This window comes from Pantherophis guttatus, chromosome 1, assembly GCF_059756535.1.
Source record: "Pantherophis guttatus breed Tessera chromosome 1, ASM5975653v1, whole genome shotgun sequence".
Lineage (NCBI taxonomy): Eukaryota > Metazoa > Chordata > Lepidosauria > Squamata > Colubridae > Pantherophis > Pantherophis guttatus.
In genome coordinates, this window is record NC_142063.1 from 69,010,210 (window position 1) to 69,034,355 (window position 24,146).

Here is a 24,146-nt window from a genome sequence, read left to right on the forward strand (position 1 = left end):
TTGAGAGTTTTCCAGTTGGATTCCAGAAGCAGAGGAATAAAACTATGCATGTAGAATAAAATTCTCTTGTCTTTTCTCTTGGCAAAAACAATCCTAAGAGTTGAAGAATAGGGATAGTATGACAGGGCACTAGGGGCTGTAATTGAATTGGGAAATTGTGAGATTATCTTGTGAAAATGATTTTCTACTTCTGCAAAGTAACTTTGGATCCAAGAAATGCTGACATTGGGAAGGGGAAGATAAAAAGACAAATATAGATTGATGTCGTCTTAATGTAGATTGTGGCTTCAACTTTGTTCATGAAATCAGGTGTTTATAGTGGATTTCTTTTTTTCTTTCCCCTTTTCAGTACTATACTTTTCTCATTAAGTTGAATGCTGATGATGAATTGTATCAACATTTAAATTCGGTATCGATACTGTTTAATGAAGCTATACTTAAGGACAGATAGAGTTCTTCTAATAATTTATATTGGGGAGGAAATCAATTAAAAAGCATTGTTTTTCAGCTTTATACTCTGTAAAATAATGTCCTTGCAAGAGAAAACATAACAATGATCTTGATAGGCATACAAAATTGTTTTAATAATGGTATAAAAATTCCTTGATTCCTTTAGTGGGTTTAAAATTGAACTTTGTGGACCCAACAATGAGCATTGATCTGAAGTATTTGGGTGTGCAGTTGCCATTAAGTTATTCAGAGGAATATGCTTCATGGAAAAATGAAGGAACTGATTCCAATTCTGCTGGTAAGTCAGCATCTTAATTCAAGGATTGCTTAAAATGAGTTTCTGTATCTTTGAAGGAGATTTGCAACAATACACCATCTTTTGTTTTACCATCTATAGATATATTGTTCAGTAAGGTGACTGCTTACACATTGTACAGTACATGATTTGTTTCAGCTGTAGATATTGGATGAATCATAGCCTGGTTCACCCTTATTAGGTCATAAACCATGGCTTATTTTAGCTGCTGGGCTCACATTTGTACCTAAGCTCAAAACAAATCACAGTATGAGATATGTAAGATAGCACAGTCTGCATTTATAATCGGATGCTTGTTTTAAATAGTAAATGCAATATTGTGATATTAAACATCTATAGCATTTGACTTCTGTTAAGCTCAGTGATTTAAATGAAAAGATATACTCAGTTTGTAACACTGCACTGTATCTCCAACGAAAATAAAAAACCCAGAGTATTTTTTCAGAATTTATATATGTAATTGTCTTATTTATCTATTTAACAAATTTTTATAGCTACCCATCTCACAAAACTGGATTGTGAGCAGTATATAATATATAACAACAAACATAATAAAACACTAAGTAAAAACAAGAAAACAAAAAAGATAAAAAAAAAGTCAAGCTAGCAGGAGAAACTATTGTAATATCATGCCAACCACCTTGCCAACTCATCATGAACAGCATCTTACAGGCATCCATTCTAGAGGCAACTAGGATAAGAATAACTGAATAAAGCCTTACTGTCCAGGAAAGGGCACAGTTGGTACAGAACATGAATTTGCACAAAGGAGTTGCAGGTCTAGAAGGACCACACGTTAAGTACATGGTAATAGCTATGGTATTTGTGTGTATTGTAGCATGTTTTTTAACTTGTTTGTCAAGCAAAATGAACTCTCAATTCTTTTGTTCCCATTTTTCTCAACTCATTTATATTGCCAGATGCTGGACTTCATTTTATTTCAAGGACTGGAAAGACAAATGACATCACAAAAATAAAGGGTTGGCGAGGAAAATTTCACAACTCTTCAAAAAATGAAGGTAAGAGGAAAACTTTTGATGCAGAATGTTACTATAAGAAAATGAAATGAGAGAAGGAATGCATAGAATTTATGGTTTCAAAATGTTCTGTGGCAATAGATCACAGAGGACAGATAATAAAGTATGCATATATATATATATATATAATATTTTTGAAATAAGTTTATTTTTAGAATTTTGTTAGATAAAAAATATTCAAGATCCCCCCCCCCCAATTTAACTAAAATTACAGACCAAAAATGCATTGCATTATTAATATCTGGCTCCCATTCTTAGCTGTCTTACTCTTGTTTGAAGCTTCCCAGATACATGATGAGGCAAGGGTAGAAAGGAAAGCTTAATGTATTATAGACCATATAAACATTTGCCTGCCCATCAACAGATTTTTTTAGCTGAAAATTCAAACCAAATTCAGTATTAGAAATTGAGTGATTCAGCAGCAACTCCAGTTAAGTTTTAGATAAATATTATACATTTTACATCTGGGTTAACAAAATGTACTGTGCTCAAATAATTGTGTCACAAAAATGTGATTCACTCTGCTAAGATAATATTTGTGCCCCAACAAATTGCAGCACAAATACGTTGCTAGTGATTTGGAAACTGCATAGTGTACTTTAGTAAAATTCCTGTAGTTTTTAACATTTCTAAGTTTAGCTAAGTAGTCTGAAATACAGTTAATGGAATTTGTGCAAGCATGTTGCAGCTTGAGATTTGAAGTAGTCTTAATCTAAAAAGTATTTATTATTATTATTCAGGAATCATTTTAGAAGGCTTGTTGAAGAATCGATCTGCCTTCTGCAGTGACAAACTTGATGAATACTTAGAAAATGAAGGAAAGTTGATGGAAACAAGCATTGGATTTTCTCCTAGCACATCTAGTTCTCCTGTAGTTTATCAGCTTCCAACTAAAAGCACCAGCTACGTGCGGACATTAGATAGTGTTCTAAAAAAACAATCCACTGCTTCTAATTTTAGTTGTTATACTTCCAAACCTCTGGGCTTAACTTCTATTTCTAAAAAGAAAAAGGAGAAAATGAAGAATAAAAAGCAAGCAATCTCAAAAGGCAAAGAAAAATCTCCCCCAAAAGGCACAATAGGTGTTTCTGTTGGAAAAAAACACAAATACAAACTAATCTTAGAGGAGAAAGTTTCTAAATCTCAGGCAATTGATCAGACAGTTACTGAAAAAGATGCTTTGATGATGTCGGGCACAGAGGAAAATTTGCAGAGCAAACAGATTACTGTGCGTCAGGTGCAGCAGCAACAGAGCAGTCGCTTGTCAACTTTATCCAAGACTCAGTTGAAACTGCTAGATCTAGAAGATTGCGCACTGTGGGAAGGCAAACCACGGACATATATTACAGAGGAAAGAGCTGAACTATCTTTGACAATATTGCTGACTGCTCAGGTAAGTTTAAAGGATGAAAATATAAATTTTGTCTAATCTGAATAATTTTGTAAGTGAGTTCTACAATAATTACCTTGCACTACAAAACAGAACATGATTCATGGTTTTGATTTTAAGAATCAAAAAGCATAATGTCATTTTTCATCATTCAGCTTTCTGAGTAGAAGATTTTATATTTAGCATTAAAGAAAATATTCCTATTGAGATTTCCCCTTTCCCTGGAACAGGACAGATAGCTTCATAGAATACTTAAGAGTTCCAAGAAAGCTGATGGGTATCTAAATCCATTACACTGGTAAAGGCAATCATATGTCAATGATTAAAATCTACAGTTGTTTAATTACCTTGATTTTCTGTTCCATTTGTCTTGTCAGACTCTAGTCTTGCATTATGTTGAAAAGTATTGAAGGTTAACATAGTAGCAGCTCTGGGATTATTTAGATTTTATTAAAATGTACAGATAGTCCTTAGTTTACGATTACAATTGAGGCCAAAGTTTCTGTTGCTAAGCAAGGCAGTTAAGTAAATCATGTCATTAAGCCCATCCGGCTTCACCTGTTGACTTTGCTTGTGAGAAGCCAGCTAGAAAGGTTGCAAATGGCAATCATGTAAGCCCAGGATGCTGCAACCATCAAATATACATACCGGTTGCCAAGCATCCAAATTTTGATCACATGACTGTGGGGATGCTGCGTCAGTTGTAAATGTGAGGACCAGTTGTAAGTCACTTTTTTCAGTGCCAGTGTAAATTTGAAAATCACTAAATGGATGTTTGTAAGTCATGGACTACCTGTATAGGTTGTTTTTTGATCTAGAAAAAAATCAAGAAAAATGTGCAGCTTTTGAGATAGCATACACATTCCCCTTGGTTATATTATTCCTATAATTTTGAAATGTAAATAAGCTGATTTTAGTATTAATAGTAGATATTTAGTCTGTTGAAGTAAATATGTCAGTGTTATATTGCTATTTTTCTGCAATAGATTAAACCACAACTGCTAGCCTGCTATATAGAATTCTTTGTCAATGATTCTGTAAGCTATACTATGACATTTGCTTTTCATTTGTGGCTTGGCAAATATTTATCAGACTATATAACAAAGGTATATATTAACACTTTTCAGGCTTCACTCAAAAACAAACCTATTCACAAAATAATTAAAAAGAAAGCACCACCATGCAACAATGATTTTTGTCGGCTTGGGTGTATCTGTTCTAGTTTAGCTGTTGAAAAACGTCAGCCAACACACTGCCGCAAACCAGATTGCATGTTTGGATGTACTTGCCTAAAAAGAAAAGTTGTCTTAGTTAAGCAGAAAAAGATCCAGGAGAAGCCTCTGCATGGGAAGCATAAATTATATCGTGAAAGAAATCAGGAACAACAAACAGATGTAATAGCAAAAGATGAGCAAGAAAAAATGAAACTAAAAGATAAGAAGAAGAAAAAGAAGGTTGAATATAGTAAGTATTGACAAGCTGTTTAGCTTGCTAAGCTGTTCAGTAGCTACATCCTTTATTTTGTTCAAAAAGATTGTGATATTTCAGCACACATACATATTATGGAATTGATGTAGGGTATAATTTTTAAATGCAGAAGCTTTTCAATTGTAACCATGTTTATAACTCCCTTTTGTAGCTCTGGAATTTCAGTTCAAGAGATGATTTGGCAGTAAATGTAGTGGAAAAGTCAGACGTGATTAGTTTTTTGTCATAGTAGCTACCTGATGATAGATTTCCAAGAAGAAACTATAATCAAAGTAGAAACAACAATGCAGAGCAACATTGGGTTAAATTATCCTTTGTCCTTACCGGTTTGGTTTTCATAGTTTTCATAGATAATGTTATTTCTAGATAAAAAAAATTACATTCTGCAGAAGTTGAATCATTATGGATACTTACAAAAAGCTCAGTGAATTCTGGGTTATGACCAGGCCAATTCAAAGCTATTTTTTCCTATTTTTTGTTCTGCTTGTTACTGTTTGTTATAAATGTATTCTTAATTTATATTAACCCTACAAGTGCTGAACAGTTTAGTCAATCTGACAAAAGACTTCCATATCACAGATAGGTGTTGCCACAAGATAGAAATGTCACTGGATGTGCATTTTAAATAGAAAAGGAGCCTTAAGCCATAACTACTTACAAGTTTGTTACAGCAATATCTACTTGCATTTTAGGAGCAGATTGCCTAAAGGCAGATAGTTTAGTTTTGAAGGCCCCAATGCAGTGATCATCTCCCACAAATGGTGGCTTTGAGTTAATCATCCTTTCCAGGGAGGTGATCTTCAGAGAATCCTACAAGATCTACCCAACAAGAATGCCAGCCTGTCAGCCGGAATCCAAATCAACCATTTGTGACAGAGTACCTGATCTGCCAGGAGTCAACTTAGAAATCAAGGCAGTGTGACAAGGCAGTGTGACAAAGAAGCTGCCATGGCACTGATGGAAAGGGATCACATTCTGATTTTGGAATGAACATTGTGTTTACAAAAATATATCTGAACAATCATAGAGAGGGGAAAGATATTAAAATGAATAGAGATATAGTATCTCTCCTGTCTTTGTGGGCAGAAAAACATCTTCTCTCCTAAGTGGTATTTAGAAGACATTTTCTGTACTATCAGAGTAGTCATTGCACTCAGTTAATTAAAGATTTGTGAACAATCCTTTTGGTTTACCTCTGGCACAAGGGAGAACAGAACAGGGAGATGACCAGATGATTCTTTCACTTTCATGATGTAAGGAAATAGGGACTGATGCTTTGTGGCTCCTTAGCTGCATACTGTAGGCATTCCCTCTATTCTCAATTCTATCAAGAATGATGCATAAGGTAGCAAAGAAAGCACAAATAATTGTTGCTTCTTTTTGAGCCAGGAGATGTTGGTTCTGAACTCTGTTGGAGATGAGCATTGAGCATCTAGCATCTTATAGAGCAGGGGTGTCAAACTGGGTTTCTTCGAGGGCCGGATCAGCATTGTAGTTCTCTGTGGGCCAGTGGGGGGGGAGACGGGACTGATGCCTCCTGCAGTGCCCTGCCGGCCAAAATGGGTCACAGAGCCGCATATGGTCCCCTTTGCCCCAATTTTGGCCTGAACAGCCTCTTGCAACACTTTATCGGCCAAAAAGGGGCTCAAGGGGGCCATGTGTGGCTCCCCTGCACCTTGTTTTTGCCCTCCATGGCCTCCTGCAGCACTCTGCCACCCAAAAACGGGCCCACGCAGCCCGTTTTTGGCCGGCAGAGACTTCATGGGCTGGTCCTTGATATTTCCAGGCTGGCTTCTTGGCCAGATTTAAGCACCCCGTCGGCCTTGAGTTTGACACCCCTGTTCTACAGTAACCAAACACTTTTCCCACATTGAAACCCAGGATGATTTCATATTAGCACCTGGAATTCGTGGAAGCAGCAGTTCCCAAACTATTAATAGAGACAATCCTGGTGGCTAAGTGACCAAGCTTGATTCACATTTATAAGTTGACACAGAGAGTTTTTCTTTGTTGATGCAGGGAGAAGGTGTTTCCAATAGAAACAGGATTTGCTCAACTCTTAGGTTTCCTTCAGGTGGATCTGGACAGCAGAGTGAATGACAACTCATTGTGGAGGCAGGGGACTTCTCCTAGATCTGTATTTTGCAATGAGCACCTGTTCCTTGTGAATCCTTATGCTAAATTAATAATTAATTAATAATTAATATTGAAGAAATGTTGGAACAGAACGGACAAAATGTAATTGAATGACCAAAATTAAAATATTTTTTAATATTTCAAACTCTTAAATTGAACGATTGAATTGTCCCACAGTGAGTTGTCCTGCGATGAGTTAGCCATTATGAGTTGGCCATGGTGAATTGGCTGCACCAAGTTGTCCCATTCCGGCTTTGGCGACATAGGTTGACTCCCTTCTTTGTGTCATGCCCTTAGATAGAAGTTCTAACATGATCTTTAGCATCTGTTCTTTCAGTTCAGTTGATAGGAAGCTGCTGTGAGAAAAGGCTATGTTGCCATGCATGAAATGGAAGCTCCCAAGGACCATCGTGTGCTTTATAAACAATGAGTCATGATTTAATTTTTTTTATTGGTAGAGGAATTTCTCTAATTGAATCTTAGTGCCAAAAGAGGAATTTTTTTATTGTGATGACTGTGCTGACATGAGTATCATTGGTCCTCGCTTAATGAGACTACTCATTCAGTGACCATTCAGATTTGCAATAGCACTGCCTTCATTCATTCATTCATTCCATAGCTGTCCACCTTAATCAAGAGATTCTGGATGGTGAACAGTTACAATGTTGTAGAGTCATGTGGTCTCCAATTGCAATTTTCATTGCCGGTTTTCCAGAGGGAAAGTCAGTGGGGAAACTGTTTAACGATAGCATGGAATTTGCTTAATGAAAGTGCTGGAACTGCGGTCACTAAGCAGTTCGGTCATGTGATGTCATGCTTTATGACCACGTCACCCAATGATGGAAATTTTGGTCCCCATTGCCATCATTATTTGAAAATTATCTGTACTGTGCCGCTTTACAATGGTAAACTGGGAAAAGCTGATTTATGTACAGGTAGTCCTCAACTTACAATCATTCATTTAATGATTGTTCAAAGTTACAGTGGCACTGAAAAAAGTGACTTATGACCAGTTCTCATGCTTATGACTGTTGGAGCATCCCCATAGTCACATGATCAAGCTTTGGTGCTTAGCAACTGACATGTATTTACAACAGTTGTAGCATCCCAAGGCCATGGGAACGTCATTTGCAGCCTTTCTTGGGAGCTTCTGACAAGAAGAGTCAATGCGGATAGCCTGATTCACTTAATGACCATATGATTCATTTAATAACTTAGTGATTTGCTTAACAACCATGGCAAAAAGGTCATAAAATGAAACATGACTCACTTAACAACTACCTTGCTTAGCAAATACATTTTGGGCTCAATTGTGGTCGTAAGTCAAGGACTACCTGTAATGAAGAACAAAGAGAGGTATAACAGCAACTGAGAGATTTTTTTTGATAAATTGATTAAAGTTAGTTGCCAGATTACTCAAATTCCTTAATGCATTGTAAGCCGCCCTGAGTCTCCGGAGAGGGGCGGCATATAAATCATTTAAAAAAAGGGGGGGGGAACTTGCCATCATAATTGTCATTCCACAGGAATATTTGGATGGACCATATTTTTGAAGTTCTTTAATATTGTAAAGCTTGTGCATAATTGGTTCCGTACATGCATATTGCAAAAATAAAAGTTTTAAGAGATTAAATTTGCCACATGATGACAGATGATGGAATATAATCAGTCGATGAAATATCACAAATCTACACTTGGGAGTGGGTGTGGGTGGGTGTGGAAATTGAACAATCAGGCTTTGGCAGGGAAACGTAGAGTTAGTTTTGGGGGGGGGCATGCAAATGATATTATTTACATGGATTTCCTTGAACCAGAGAGCATTATCAGTACAGTGGGCTACATAGCAACACCTAAAATTTTAAAACAACAATTTAACAGAGTCTGGAATCACATTACAATTTAGCTGTTCACAAGCCATCCAAGACGCAATTGCAAAGTTGGCTTTCCCCTTCTTACATAATCAGATAAACACTTCAAAATTGCCATGCAACTTCTACCTTTTTTCAAAATTGGGGGAAAAAAATCTTTGTAGGCATCTGATTCAAATGAGATGGAAAAAAAATGTGAGGATTTGGCTGAAAAGTCAAAGCATGAAGCTTTCTCAGGATGGGTTTAGAAAGCTTGACCTTTATTGGCAGAATTATGTGGTGAATTGATTATGTGGAGGAATAAATTCGGGTAACAAAAGAACTAATTTCAAGGATTATTTTCCTGTTTCCTTTATTAATTTTTCCCTGTTTATAGTTGTGGAGGTGGGCATTACTTTTCATTCAGTCTTTGTACTTGTTCATAAAGATTGCTTAGTATTTCTTTGATTGCTTTAGTAAAACTGACTACCACCATAAATAAGTAATTATTTTGCTGAGAAGTCTTATGTCTAGGTAGTACTTTGTGGTTATGGAGATTTTTCTTTGAAAAATAACTTCATTTTTTTCTTAGCTATTTGTGATACAGAACCAGAAAAACCTGTTAAAAATTTTCCATTGTGGGTAAAAAAAGATGGAGAGATGGATCCAGAACCAATTTATATCCCAACTCCATCAGATGTTGAGGCAACAAAAACTGCAGTGTCACCTACTCCAGACATCATACCAACTGATGATAAACCTACAGCAACTGAAGTTAATTCAATGGCTAATGGAGTCAAACCATTACGAGTATATACACCTAGGCCCAATCCAGTGGTAAGTAAAAGAAGTAAGGTTTAAGGTTAAACCAGAAATATATCTCATTTTGCCTATAATGCAGAATACTGTTCTCTTTCATGAATATATTGGCAGTTTATATAACTGATTTCAGATCTTTATGAGACTCATTAAATTTCTGACTGCTCCAATAATAATCTATGTAGCTTTTGTTGGGTAATTTATGATTATATAACACTGCTATGTTGCTACATGATTTCCATCCACTGTTTTGATTAAACATTATTGGTTGGAACTACAGTATTTAATTATTTTTATAGTATTAGTTCACCTGTCTATTTCTTAATTATTGCTCCATCTCCTAAAAGTTACTTTGATATTCTTTTTTTTAATTTATTATTATTTATTTGATTTGTATGCCACCCTATCTCCATAGGACTCAGGGCGGCTCACAACAATTAAAATCAAACCAGATAAAACATGTTAAAATACATATTAAGCACATATTAAACATATTAAAATAATCCAAACCCCATCAGTCCAGGCTGGGCAATTTGAACAGCCATGTTTTTAATTTGTGGCGGAAGGTGCGAAGGTCAGGGGCCAACCGGAGCCCCAACAGTACTTTTGCGTGGTACTGAGAGAGATCATGAAGAATACAGATTACTTTAATTTTTTGCTCGGTTATCTGCGAACGTACATAGATTACCTTTTTTTCCTATTGCAAGTACGGTTGTTTTGTTTTAAGTCTCTCTTGATTTAAAATTTAAAACAAATAGGAAAGAATGAGACACATGCTTTGAGCATGAAATTTTAAGAAGGATGGCAAGATAACCATTAAAACACTGGTTATAAAAGTTTTCAAAAATTATTCTGTACTAATACAGAATCTAGTGACTGCATAGATTACCAGTTGAATAAGTCATAGATAAATACTTTTCTCATAAAAATGTTTCATATGTGACAAATGTTGTGTTCAGATCACTTTAATTCTCTAAAATGTATTCACCTACGTTTATAGGACTATCATACCCCCTCATGTTTCCTAAATGTATACACTCAAATGGATTTTTTAAAAAAATTGATGCTTAATCCACTCATTGTCAGGCCTCGCTAGGTGGTTCAGTGGCTAAGACACTGAACTTGTCGATCAGAAAAGTTGGTGGTTCGAATCCCTAGTACAGGTGTCCTGCGTGAGCAGGGGGTTGACTAGATTACCTCCAAGGTCCCTTTCAACTCTGTTACTGTTACATAACTCATCGAGCTGAGTTTGTTGGTTTAGAACATTTTTATGATCATACAACTCAAACAATCTTGAGTATCAGCACATTACAAATTCATTAAACCAAAGTACAAAGGAAAAGTGGCACATACCAGTAAAATAAAGTAAAACAATTAGAAGACGATCAGGACTAAAATATTTTATATCTCATATAATGATTTTGACCCAAGTGCCCCGGGAAAGAACCAGATCTTAACTGCCTTTATGAAGGCCCTTGGGTCAAAATCGACTAGATATCAGTGATCAGTGAAGAACATACCGAAGGGGAGGGCGGCATTGAGAATACATGCTTCCTGGGTCCTACAAGGTGACACTTTTTCCAGGAAAGGACCCAGAGTGTGTCATCTCTGTTGAGGTATGTGGGATGGGCCAGTATCTTTGGGAGAAGACAATCCTACACATCACCTACTGGTAGTTTGTATGTTTTGCCACACATGACTTTATAAATAAATTGCATCTGGAAGTGTATAGGAGCCAGTGTAGTTCATAGAATAGAAATGTTACATGCATGTAATGAGGCATAAGTACCTGTGCTGCTACATTCTAGGCTAGTAGATTACCCAGCTGAAATCATTCTACACATATTTTTCTTGCTGGGTGCACTCTACACACATAATAACACATTCCATCTTTTAAACATACGTCTGTTTCCTTCCTATCTGTACCATTACAGTAGCACACATCTCTCCTTCCATCTTTATTTCCTCTAGCTTCTTTAGAAATAACATGTGGAAAGGATTGTTTTCCACTTGTTCATAGTATTTTTCCCAGGGTAACTAAGTATGTAACAAACCGCAGCATAACAAAACTGCAAAGTATAATAAACAGAATGCTCACATGCGTAAGCTATTTTTTTGAAAGGGGCATTAAAAGAAAGGGGCATTAAAAGAAAATGGCTGAAATACTATTTATTCATGCTGTATCATGGCTTAGCTTTAGGACACAGGCAGTCTAATTTCCTTGATTTGGTTGTGTCATCGTCCAGACGTGGGCTGCTTCAGTCGGATCTGCTACTGGCTGAGTCATAGTTTTTTGACCACGCCCCTTGCTCCTCCCTTTCATGCTCAGTTTCAACTCAGTCAGCCTGAGAGAAACATCTCCTGCAGATCTGGCTCTCAGCCCAGGTCTGTTTGATTTCAATTAAAATTTGTAAATTTTTTGACCTTTAATTTACTTTATTTTTCCTTTATTTTTAGTTTAAATTTAACTTGTATTTTTTCCAAGGGTACCGGTCTACTAGGCTAGTTATTTCTTTTGCAGCCTACCGGTCTACCCTGTATTGGACCGTCCTGGTCTACCAGGCTTCTATTTGCTCCTGGTGGTGGCCATTTTGGAAGCCCCGTTGGTGTGCTTTTTAAAACTTTTTTTCCTTTGGTGGGGCTTTTTTTTGTTAGGGGCTATACCACCAACGAAAGCGCAGGGGACTTAAACCTCTATACCACCAACGTTTTCAAGCGATTTTCTGGGAAAAAGCCCAGAATCGCTGAATTTGACTGCCACCACTGCCCTCAGCTCCCGGAACTGACCATCAGCTGTAGGGCGGCCCTTTGATGCACCGCGCACCTTGGAAAGCCGAAAATCGCCGCTTTGCCACCAACGAGCTCAGAGGAGGTTTTTGCATTGTTCCTGGCCTCAATCCTCCTAATACCACCAACAGAGTTTCCTGCAGAGGAGAGTTGTAAGGTTCCCTTACACTCTCCACGTGGCAAAATTTCCAGCCTTTGATCTTTAAATCGTGGCTGTGAGGGCGCTGAACAGGGACTGTTTCTAGGGCCACCTGGACAGTCACCTCTGGAGCAGCGTACATCCTGCTCATGTATTGCCTTGCAGCCATCGAGTTTAACGCCATCGCCATCGCCATCTTGCTTTTTCCTTTCCATGTGGCGAAAGTGAAACTAAATCTTCTCCAGTCAACATCTTGGTCGCAGTGAGTATATTATTGAGATATACCTTGGGATCGTTCTTCCCAAGGGGAGAGAAATACCATGTCTGCAGGAAAGAAAGCAACTTGCAAATGCAAGCACCTTTCTAAAACAAGAGAAGGATTTGGAAAAGAGACACAAAGCCTTAGAGAAACAAATTAGCAAGGCTGTTGTAAACCTCCGTAAGCCTCCGGTAACGAGGCTTCTTCTCCCCCATCTACCCCCCTCCCTGTTCCTGCAGTTCACCGGGCCTGGTCATCGGAAGGTGAGGGTGGGGTTCTTCTCCAGGAAGAACAAGGCACACTGCAAAGTCCCTTTGCAAGCCATTTGATTACTCCTGCAACTCCTGATTCTGGTGGAAATGTGGCAACAGTTCATTCTGCAAGGAATCTCCCTTGCCAGAACAGACCCCAGAGGACCCCTTTAAAAATCTTCCAGAAGGCCTAAAAATTCTAATTGATCAGGCCATTGCTTCCCGCGTGGCAGATGTCTTTCAAGGTCATCGTTCTGGCTCAGTAATTTCTAAGCATTCTACTCATGTTAGAGCTTCTCCTGCAGTTAGCCTTACTGGCTCTCATTCTCCTGCAGCTTCTAGAGCAAGTGAGATCTTTGCCTTGGAGGAGGAACGCCATTCTGATTTATCAGATGATGGGGGCGTGGTTCAAGATCAACCAGCATTTACAGGTTTATTTCCCCCCAACAAATTCAAATCTCTGTTGCATAAGGCACACATCACTGCTGCTTTGAAAGAAGATGATTATCTCAAAGAAATGCAGGAAGCTCAACACTGTCATAAACAAGGCCTTTTTTCTGAGCCTACTCCTGAACAGTGTTTTGTTCCAATTCCACAACTGTTCACACATGTTAAAAAACTGGTCTAGTTCTGCAACCATGTCCTCTGCCATGGTTCAGATAAGAAATATTATGCTGTAGCACCCAAATTTGCTCAATTATTACAAATTCCCTTAGTAGACAGCTCTGTAGCAGCTCTTTCCTCTACCTCTTCCTATGTGGCAGGGGATATCTCTGAAGGTCTACGACCAGAGGATAAAAAATTAGAATTCCTTTTTAAAAAGAATCATCAAGCTGCAGCATGAGCAATTCAATCGGCTTCCTCGGCCTCATTTTTTAATTGAACCACCATCATCTGGCTTCAACAATTGCAAGCAAGAGTGCTCCCTAGTGAGGTTCACCTCCATCAAGATATTAAGAAAATCATAGCTGCAACTCAATTCTCAGCTGATGCTACTCTAAATTAGGCCAAGTTTGCATCTAGGGCCCTAGCTTCTACAGTATCATCCCGCAGGATGCTCTGGCTCCGCCAGTGGCCAGCAGATCTTTGGGCCAAATGGTGTTTGGCGGCAGCTCCCTACTCTGCAGAGAAATTGTTTGGTGAGTCGCTTGATCCTCTCCTTATTGAAACATGTGACAAGCGTAAGGTTCTGCCTTCAACATCTACACGTGTTGACACTTATTACAGGAGAGCATCCTTTCGTCCCTCTTACCAAGGAAGCCATCCCCAGCAGGGTTACCCTTAGGGATCAAGCCGGTCCTCGGACTGTCAATCCTTTCGGGATAGGAGCAAACAATTCCAGCAGTCTAAGCAGTCCTTTCGCGGCTCCGGTTACCGCCAGTCCCACAGCCATAAGTGACTCACCGCCAAGCCCTCCCATTGGAAGCCGCCTGGCCCTCTTCGCGGATAGGTGGAAAGCCTCAACCCCAGACCTCTGGGTCCTCTCTGTAGTAACATTTGGCCTTCCCCTGGAATTCCTCTCCATACCTCCAACCCGCTTCATTCAATGTCAACCTTACAACAGAGAGTCCAGACGTCAACTGATGGACCAGGCTGTTCTGCACCACCTGCAAATTCATGCCATAGAGGAGGTTCCCCAAAGTCAATGGAAACAAGGATATTACTCCATTCTGTTCGTGGTTCCGAAGCAGTCGGGGATGGTGGTGGTGGAGGGCAATTCTGGATTTAAAATCCCTCAACTATTACATAGTGTATCGCAGATTCAGAATGTGCTCACTAACCTCTATCCTTCAGGGGATTCGTCCCAACGACTTTCTAGTTTCTATAGACCTCATGGAGGCTTACTTTCACATTCCCATTCTACCAAAGCATTGACAGTATCTCCGCTTCAGCTATGCTGGAAAACACCTGCAGTACCGAGCTCTTTCCTTCGGACTGGCATCGGCCCCGAGGATCTTCACGAAGATTCTGGCGATCGTAGCTGCCCACCTGAGGAAAAAAACGGTAAGGGTCCAGGCTTACCTGGACGATATTATGATTCAGGCTCACTCTCACGACCAAGCCTTACACGATCTGAACCTCACAATTGAGACCTTGAATGATCACGGGTTCTTTGTCAATTACAAAAAGAGCCAGTTAGAATCAGTCAACAGACTTGTCCACCTTGAAGCCATCATCGATACATCTCAGGGTGCAGTCTACCTATCCTTGGACCAGCGATCCAACATAAGAGATATGATATGTTATATTCACAGAAACCCTTCAGTTCCTTTGGCCACCTTGTTGAAACTCCTCGGCAAGATGATCTGCATTCAGATTGTTCCCTGGGCACGCCTTCACACCCGGTACTTGCAGTGTTTCCTGCTTCCTTTCCAACGAAAGCGTCAGGCTCACACCATGTCCACGGTCAGAGTTCCACTCTCAGTCAGGCGATCGCTACATTGGTGGACATCGCCCTCTCTAGACAAAGGATGTCTCTTCATGGACCAATCCAGACTCGTCCTCACTACGGACTCCAGCCTTCACGGCTGGGGAGCTCATCTCGACTCACACGTAGCTCAGGGTCGCTGGTCAACATCAGACCTAACCAACCCTATAAATTGGCTAGAACTGAAGGCCACTCGCCTAGCTCTCACACAATTTCAACAGTTTGTACAAAACCATCATGTTCTGGTATTGACAGACAACATTGCTGAAAAGCACATGTCAATCGTCAAGGGGGGACTCACTTGAGACGCCTCATGGAGGAATCCTTTTGTCTAGGTAAGTGGGCCGAGCAACATTTTCTCTCCATTCGAGCGGACCACATAGCGGGGACGGAGAACACCCAAGCAGATTTCCTCAGCAGGACCCAGATAGACAATGCTGAGTGGCAGATCCATCCAGTCATATTCCAAGAGATATGCAGCATGTTCGAGTTTCCGAACATAGACCTCTTCGCAACGAACCTGAACACTCAACTTCCTCGCTTCTTCTCAAGGTTCCCGGCTCCGGGAGCGGAAGGGGTCAACGCTTTCTGACTCACACGGCCACCTGGTCTTCACTATGCCTTCTCACCACTGCCTCTAATCCAGGCTCTGATTCGGAAAGTCATCATCGACAGGGCGGAAATAATACTCGTAGCCTCTCACTAGCCACGCCACCCGTGGTTTGCGGATCTGGTCAATCTCCATATCACAACCTTGGAAGATTCCATCCGACCAGATCGTCCTGCGACAAGGGGCCCTGATTCATCCGGAACCTCAGTGGCTCCAACTGACTGCTTGGCACTTGAAAGGGTCCTCCTAAAACGGGACATGTATTCAGATAGGGTGATTCACACTGTACAAGCCTGTAGACATAGGTCCACAGTTAGGCTTTACAATATCACCTGGCTAGCCTTTTTAAGATGGTGTAGGTCCTGCCAGGTCAACCCTCTTTCAGCCTCACCACCCCAGATCCTTGAATTCCTACAAGATGGCTTCGACCGCGGTCTGGCCCATAGCACTCTTCGAAGGCATGTTATCTATGGTCTTGTCCAGTTCCTCTGGACAGCCACTCACTCAGCACCCTGTTATCAAAAAGTTCCTGCGAGGAGCCAGGCTTCCTCAATTCATAGGTATCCCACTTGGGATTTGCCCAAAGTCCTTAACGCATTAACGGAGGCTCCCTTCGAGCCCCTTCACATAGTCCACCTTCATTTCCTCGCTCTTAAGATAGCCTTCCTAGTGGCCATAACATCAGCTCGCTGTATATTGGAGCTGGCAGCCCTTTCTGTTAGAGATCTCTGTATCTTTAGACCTGACACTGTTGTCTTGAGATTGGACCGCTCCTTTATCCCTAAAGTTAATTCCCTTTTTCACAGAGCTCAAGAGGTTATTCTCCCTAATTTTTGTCCACGGCCTTCTCATAACCTGGAGTGAAGGTGGCACACCTTAGATGTGCGGAGGGCTCTAAAAATTTACATTAAAAGAACTCCTTTCAGAAAATCTGAGGCCTTATTTGTCTCCTTTTTACCTAGTTTCCTAGGGTATAAGGTCTCCTCTGCAACAATTGGTTGCTGGATAAGAGCTTGCATCGCCTCGGCATATCAGGCTCAGGCAATTCCTGTTCCCAGTCGCATTACTGCTTACTCCACCCGGAGTGCTGCTACATCGGCGACTTGGGCAACTCAGGCTTCCCTTGAGGAGGTCTGCAAGGCGGCCACCTGGTTCACACCCTCGCCATTCATTCGTCATTACAAGTTAGATGTTTTTGCTTCTGCTGAAGCGTCATTTGGCAGGAGGGTTTAGAACAGGTGCACGAAGCAAGGGTCTGCCCAGTCCGCCCTTAGGACTGCCAAAACTTTGGTATGTCCCAAGTCTGGACGATGACACAACCAAATCAAGGAAATTGGGCATTGGTCTTACCTTGAATGCCGAATTTCTTGAGAGTTGTGTCATCGTCCAGCCCCTCCCTCTGTCTCAGGGCCTGTACAGTTTGTTTGTTAACGTTCAAGGAGTTTATTTTCCAGTTGTCCTGTTGGACCGGTTTTTCTATCTCTGACGGTAGTGGTTCCTGTTGGAGATCTTCTTATGGCCTTTCTTCACCAAAACAGAGCATGAAAGGGAGGAGCAAGAGGCGTGGTCAAAAAACTATGACTCAGCCAATAGCAGATCCGACTGAAGTAGCCCACGTCTGGACGATGGCACAACTCTCAAGAAATTTGGCATTCAAGATAAGACCAATGCCCATTTTCTTGCTCAATTGGAAACATTTCCAATAAACATTAGCTAGCTTTTGAAAGATGCTGCTCCTTTTTTATAGTTATGGAGAAAATGCAAAAGGTGCTTAAATTGTTCAAATGATATAAATGTAACTTATACTTTCATTTAACTGAAAGCTCATATTGTATGACTTATAGATTCGAGAAGAAGATAAGGACCCTGTTTATCTATATTTTGAAAGTATGATGACTTGTGCTCGTGTGCGAATATATGAACGGAAAGTACAGGAGAAAGGTCAGCAGGAAAAATGCCTCTGGAATTGTGAAAAACATATTGAAAAGGTAAAGTATTATTGAGTATTTTTTAATGTATATCTTTTAAGAAAAATGATAACATAGTGATTGGGCTGACATTAAACTAGTTAGTAGTATAATTTGAGACATGTTCAGTAATGACCAAACCAGATACGAAACTAAACTTAAGAAAAAGAACCTAGATGCAGTACTACCAAACTAAATAGTTAATGTGCTTTATTGCTGGGCAAATCATTATTTCTTTTTGGAGACTTTGCTGAGGAAATTACTGGAGTTAGAGGGTGTAATTAACTATAAAGTTGAGGATGGTAACAGGAGGACAATGTGAGGCAAATCATTCCATTTCACCTCCCTTCAATTCCTTGATCTGTTCTCCCTCCCTCCCAATAATAATTTTGATGGCGAATTTGAGGGCATTTCTGGTGGTTTTAAGGATGAGGATATAAATGGATTACCTCCTTGAACCCTTCCACTGCCATCCTTTTCTTAACCACTTGAAAGTATTGGAATAACATTTCTAAGGATTGTAGGACTAGGTGTCTCCTATATGTTTCCTGATCCCATCTTAATTAGGATTGGAAAAGAAAAGTCAAAATAGTTGGGGGGCCAAGTTTCAGCAGCACAATACACTATTATGGCAGGTGAGGGAGTAAGTTTATTAACTCTGATAGTTAAAAGAAGTTTCATGTATTCTGTGGGTGATTCCATTTGTATTTGCTTTTCATTCTTGGACTAGAATCCTTATTTCCCTTGGAAAGTTGCAAAAAAAAATTTCGTCTGAGATTGCTTTATACAGGAAAATATGTTCCTAAACATAAATTATGTGTTCATAAATGTATTTTTTAATGTTTTCATTGCTACTTTGTTTTATGTTACGTCTGAACCATTTTATTTGCTTTTATTAGTTGCTACTACTGTTTTTTGCTCAGAAAGCTTACTTTATTAATTAGAGAGTTGAGAGATTAAAGTAATTTGACTATATGTAGCCTTGTGTGGCGATAACTAAAAATAAATATGATAGTACTCTTCAGTAACCTGTAAGTATGTGACATAAAAACAATCAGAGGACTGCTTCTGTCTTCTTCCAGAAGACAGGGCATGAAATAATGAATTCAAGTTGCAGGAAGTAATATGTTAGAACGGTTCTTTACTGGATGAATTCGAGAGAAGCTGGACAGTCATCTGTTTGGGATGCTTTAATTTGGATTCCTGCGCTAAGCAGGAGATTGGCCTCATTGGACGAAATGGCCACCACCAAATTCCATGATTATGGGAAACAAATATTTTCCAGTTTTAAATTAATATAAAGCATATTTTCTTTCTTGAATTAACAGAAAGAAAATCTTGCCACCTAGATTTGTCAACATGGGCTTTTTTGGTTTTCTAATATTTGTCAATGGTTTAGGTCATATGTGAGCAAAGCTTCTGCAACTCTTAAGATCAACTGTACCTTTTCCCTGGATTTGTAGCATTTTAGATAATCTCAGATGATCTCAAAAAACTAAGCTGTTAGATCTAATGAGTACTTGAGTGGGTCACCACTAGCGCATATGCTATAGATTACAACCATTTTTAGCAACTGTTCAAAATTATGTTGGTGCTGAAAAAATGGACTTGCAACCCGTGCCTGAAATTACAGGGGAGGGGAAGATTTCTAACGACAGAACAACTTTAGCAAAGTCAATGGGGAAGCCAGCAAGGAACTTGCACTCTGGTAAGCCACCTCCCCTTCCTATGCATCATGCTGCATCCTTTTTCCTGGCCTCTCTGTACTCGCATGCATGCACCTGCATCATCCCTCCCTCTCACTTGCACAGGGTCTCCATTGGGGTTCCCAGGGCCTCCTTCATATCTCTGTGGCACTCTTCCAATCCTCACCTGGGACTCCCCCCACTTCCTGCTTAATGACCTGCACATCTTGCAGTTAGGGTGGCAACCAAGATGACATTTTACACATGATGTCATGCTTTATGAGCATATCACTTAGTCACACAATCCTGGCTCCATTTGCCATTGTAACTCGAGGACTACATATATTATCCAAAACTATGTGACATGTAATCTATCAATCAGAAAACCGGCAGTTTCTAATTTTGCCATATATGGCTAAGTCTGACTATGTCTCATTTTGAAATACTGGCATTTAAAGATTGATTTCAAATAAGTATATTGGGAAAGAAGATTTTCAATTTATAATCAGATTTTAAGATATATACATATATATATATAATTATATATTGTTTCCAGGAACATGATGCAGATCCGCAGCCCCTGAAAATTGAAGAGGATAAAGACCCTGGAGGTAAAATTAAAACTTGATCTTTGTGTGATCAGTTCAGTCACATAGAATTAATAGAAGATACAGGGGAAAAAAGGCAGATGACAATGAAATATGTAAGGCCTAATTTTTGCAATGTAAACAAAATTGAATATTTTCTCAAAGGAAGAAGCAAAGCAGAACTAAAGGCAACGTAAATTATGGAAAACAATGTTCTGGAAAAGGAGCGGATAGATTTAATGCATATTCCTATTGATTTGTCCTGCCTTAAATGCAACTACATTAATATTGACCTAGATCAGTGATGACTAACCTTTTTGTCATTGTGTGCCAAAAGTGTGTGCATGCCAGCACCCATAATGCAATGCATGCTCCCCTGCACATGCACACACGCTCCCCCTGCACATGTGCTGCGCATGCGCCCCACCCCCCTGCGCCCTGTTTGGGCCTGGAAAGCCTCTTGCACCAACCTTTGCCAGCACAAATGGCCTGCAAAGCTGTTCCAGCCATGCTAGACACTTCCAGGAGCACAAGGCTGGCAGGAGGAGGAGGCAGCAGCGGCAGGCTGTTCGTGCAGGCAAAGGTTGGTGCAACCCTGGGGCAGCTCGCCTCCCCGCCAGTGGCTTCTTCTCCTGCCTGCTCCCGCATCCCGGCTGGAAGCGGCAGCGCAACAGCTACCACTGTCGGGGGCAAGGGGGTGGCAGTAGCGAGGACAGGTGGGACAGGGCTTCCCTCCCTCCCTCCCCGCCCTGCTGCCCCATGCACCCGAGCCAGCCAGTTGCTCCGGCCCTTCCCCCTGCTGCTGCTGCTCTTCTGGGGCCTCGCTTCCTCCCCCACCCACAAACCACTTCAGACTCGGGCTAAATTAGGCGGAGGGAGGGGGATGGTAAAGAAGAGGGGGTGGCCAGGTGCACAAGAATTCCCAACCCTTCTCTTAAACGGGGCCAGCTGATGGGCCGCGCCAAAAACCAGTGGTGTGAAGAATGGAACGGCCAGCAGTGAAAGGGGAGAGCTGCCGCCGTTGCTATGTCATACTTCTTTTTCTCCCTCTGGCATTGAACCCATCCGACTTGCTTGCCCCCAACCATGCTTGCTTACTCTGTTTATTTTCATTTAGCTGCCGCACGAACTCGTCGAATCCAACATGGCTAGGAAAGGAGCAGCGGGTGGGGCAACCAGCCACCCAGCCAGCAAATGCTGCCCTGTGCGCCTGAGCCGGCTGGTCGCTCTTGCCCTTCCATCTGCTGCTGCTGCTGTTGCTGCTACTGCTCTTCTGGCTCAGCGGGGCTGTGCAGGAGGAATGCTTGAGATAGCACGCCAGCTGGGAAACAGTCATGCTTCCTTTGCAGAAGTGGCGGGGGGGCTGCGTGGGGGCCAGCCAGCTGTTCTGGGGTGCCCGAGCCGGCCAGGTGCTCCAGATCGCCTGGGGCCGTGCAAGAAGCCTGCTCGGGCAGGGAGGGAGGGAAGCCCCAGCTAGCCCTTCCTGGCCGACAGCTCTACTCCTCTAGGAAGCAACCGCCTATGCGTCTTTTGGCACATGTGCCCATTGCTCTTGCCGTTGTTGGTCTTCACGTGCGCCAGAAACCAGAACATCAAGAGAAAAATGTACATGCGTGCGCTGGAAACAGGAAGATCATCTTCCTGGAATGAGTATGCTCAATGGGCAGCTGCTCTTCCGGTTTCAGCACACTCGTACACATGAAAACTAGCTGTCTTGTGTGCTGGACCCGGAAGAGCAACGGGCAACAGCTCCGCATGCCCGGAGACATGGCTCTGCGTGCCACTTCTGGCACGCATGTCATAGGTTCGCCATCACGGACCTAGACCCTCAATGGTGAATAATTTGTTTTTCTTTATATAACATTCCTGCATCACTCTGGATTGTTCTCTTTATAGTTCAGAAATAAAAGTCAAAAATATGAATTAAAGTGTAAATATATAATGTTAATCATTGCAAGGAATTGCATGGGGAATCTGTCGCAATTCTGAAGATTGTTAAATAGATTGTTAAATAGTCCTCGACTTGTGATAGCAATTGGGACCGGCATTTCCATCATTAAGCAGTGTGTTCATAAAGCTGTCCTGGTTGCTGTCATTAATTGAATCTCACCATCGTTAAGGAACACCTGCTCCCAATGACTCCAGCCATTTGTAACTGCTTGATCCTTATAAGTACAGGTAATCCTCAACTTACAACAGCTCATATAATGACTGTTCAAAGTTACAATGGTACTGAAAAAAGTGATTTATGATCGTTTTTCACACTTACGATCATTGCAGCATCCACATGGTCATATGATTTACATTCAGATGCTTGACAACTGGTTTATATTTATGACGGTTGCAGTGTCCTGGGGTCATGTGTTTCCCTTTTGCAACTTTCTGACAAGCAAAATCAATGGGGAAGCCAGATTCCTTAACAACTGAGTTCCTAATTTAACAACTGCAGTGATTCATTTAACAAAAGTGTCAAGAAAAGTCATAAAATGGGGGCAAACCCCACTTAATAAATTTCTCACTTAGCAACATAAATTCTGGGCTCAATTGTGGTTGCAGGTTGAGGACTACCTGTATTGTTTCAACCCCTTAGAAGTAGAGCGGGGCTGGGCACAAAACCAACTCTCCAATCCACAGGCAGCCTTCCACTTAATTTCTGCTCTGACTCCATCTCTCAAATTCTCATTTTATGATCTTTCAGTCCTTTCTCTCCTTTCAGTCCCCCTCTCTTGAACAATCCATCCTATTCTCTCAGCTTCACAATCCACCGCACTTTCAAAACTTTCCAACCTAATGGCCAACTGCACAGCGAAAACATCATACCAAAATACCTGTTGTGACTCCGACCCCCGAGCCTGTCCTAACAGAGGGAGAGGACTCAGAAGGTGAAGGAGAGGATTTGGCAAGGCCTCCCTTTCCAGGAGCCTCCTCTCTGGCAATGCCTCAGGTTTCCTCCGAAAGCCAAGAGATATGCCAGGAGCAAGGCACTTCGGAGCAGCCGCAGATAGAGAGCGAGGAGGATAAGTTTTGGCTGGATCCCAGACAGCGTCGGAAGGATAAGCGCACGCAGCAGAGAAAGAGGCGTGGGCGGGCCAGAGATTGAGCTGAGTCACTGGACCATACCCCACAAGGGATAAAAGGGGGTGTGTCGGCTATTCAGGCCTTGTGACGGACAAATTGAAAAGCTCGGAAGTCACATCGTGTTTCTAGAACCCTGTTAGAATCTCTTTTTGGATTTCTTCGGACTGGACTTTGACAATTCTTTGCTTTGTGGAATTAATTTGGTATATCGGACTGAGGAGAAAAAACCTCCCTTAGTGAGTAAAATCTCTTGGCAGGCAGTTCATGGTTCGCTGCCAAGTCTGTTATCTTAAAGAAATTCCTGACTGTTTGATTCATTAACTCTTGGCTGTCTGTTTGTGTGTGTGCATACAATGGGGACAGAACAATACCTCAGGCCACACCATACAGTGCCATTGCCATGTTAAAAAAATATATAACAAAACATGACTGTGTTTTTATATCTCTGTACATATGTAAAATATATACAGAGTACAGGTAGTTCTTGGTTAATAGAAGTAATTGGGGTCAGAATTTCTATCATTAAGCGATGCAGTTGTATAGCAGAACATTAAATGCCCGCATTACTTAGCAGTAGCAGTTCCAGTTGCTGTCGTTAATTGAGCAGAGACAGAAGAGAAATAAGGTGGGAGTGAAAGTTGAAGTGTCCCTGTGATGTTAAGTGCAGACAGTCTGCAAAGTGCCCAAATCTTGATCATGTGACCACAGAGGTGCTGTAATGATTCTAACTTTGAGGGTTTGAGCATAACTACAATTTGTTTAGCACCATTGTAACTTTGAACCATTGCTGTTTGTATGATCATTAACTGAGGACTACTCTGTACTAGCCCAATTTCATCTGAGGCAGTACCACTTACTGTAACACTGTAACT

General features: G+C 41.0%; 1 protein-coding gene across 6 annotated transcripts in view; it reads left to right on the plus strand.

Annotated features, from left to right (window-relative positions):
- MGA (MAX dimerization protein MGA) overlaps nucleotides 1-24,146 on the plus strand; it is a 72,444-nt gene that overhangs the window by 13,715 nt on the left and 34,583 nt on the right. For all 6 annotated transcript variants that reach the window (XM_087875846.1, XM_087875843.1, XM_087875850.1 and 3 more), the window contains exons 7-13: nucleotides 617-748; nucleotides 1,687-1,785; nucleotides 2,544-3,196; nucleotides 4,321-4,657; nucleotides 9,257-9,501; nucleotides 17,802-17,945; nucleotides 20,166-20,220. In XM_087875846.1, coding sequence (XP_087731972.1) covers nucleotides 617-748; nucleotides 1,687-1,785; nucleotides 2,544-3,196; nucleotides 4,321-4,657; nucleotides 9,257-9,501; nucleotides 17,802-17,945; nucleotides 20,166-20,220 — 1,665 coding nt within the window. The remainder of the gene's footprint in view (nucleotides 1-616; nucleotides 749-1,686; nucleotides 1,786-2,543; nucleotides 3,197-4,320; nucleotides 4,658-9,256; nucleotides 9,502-17,801; nucleotides 17,946-20,165; nucleotides 20,221-24,146) is intronic.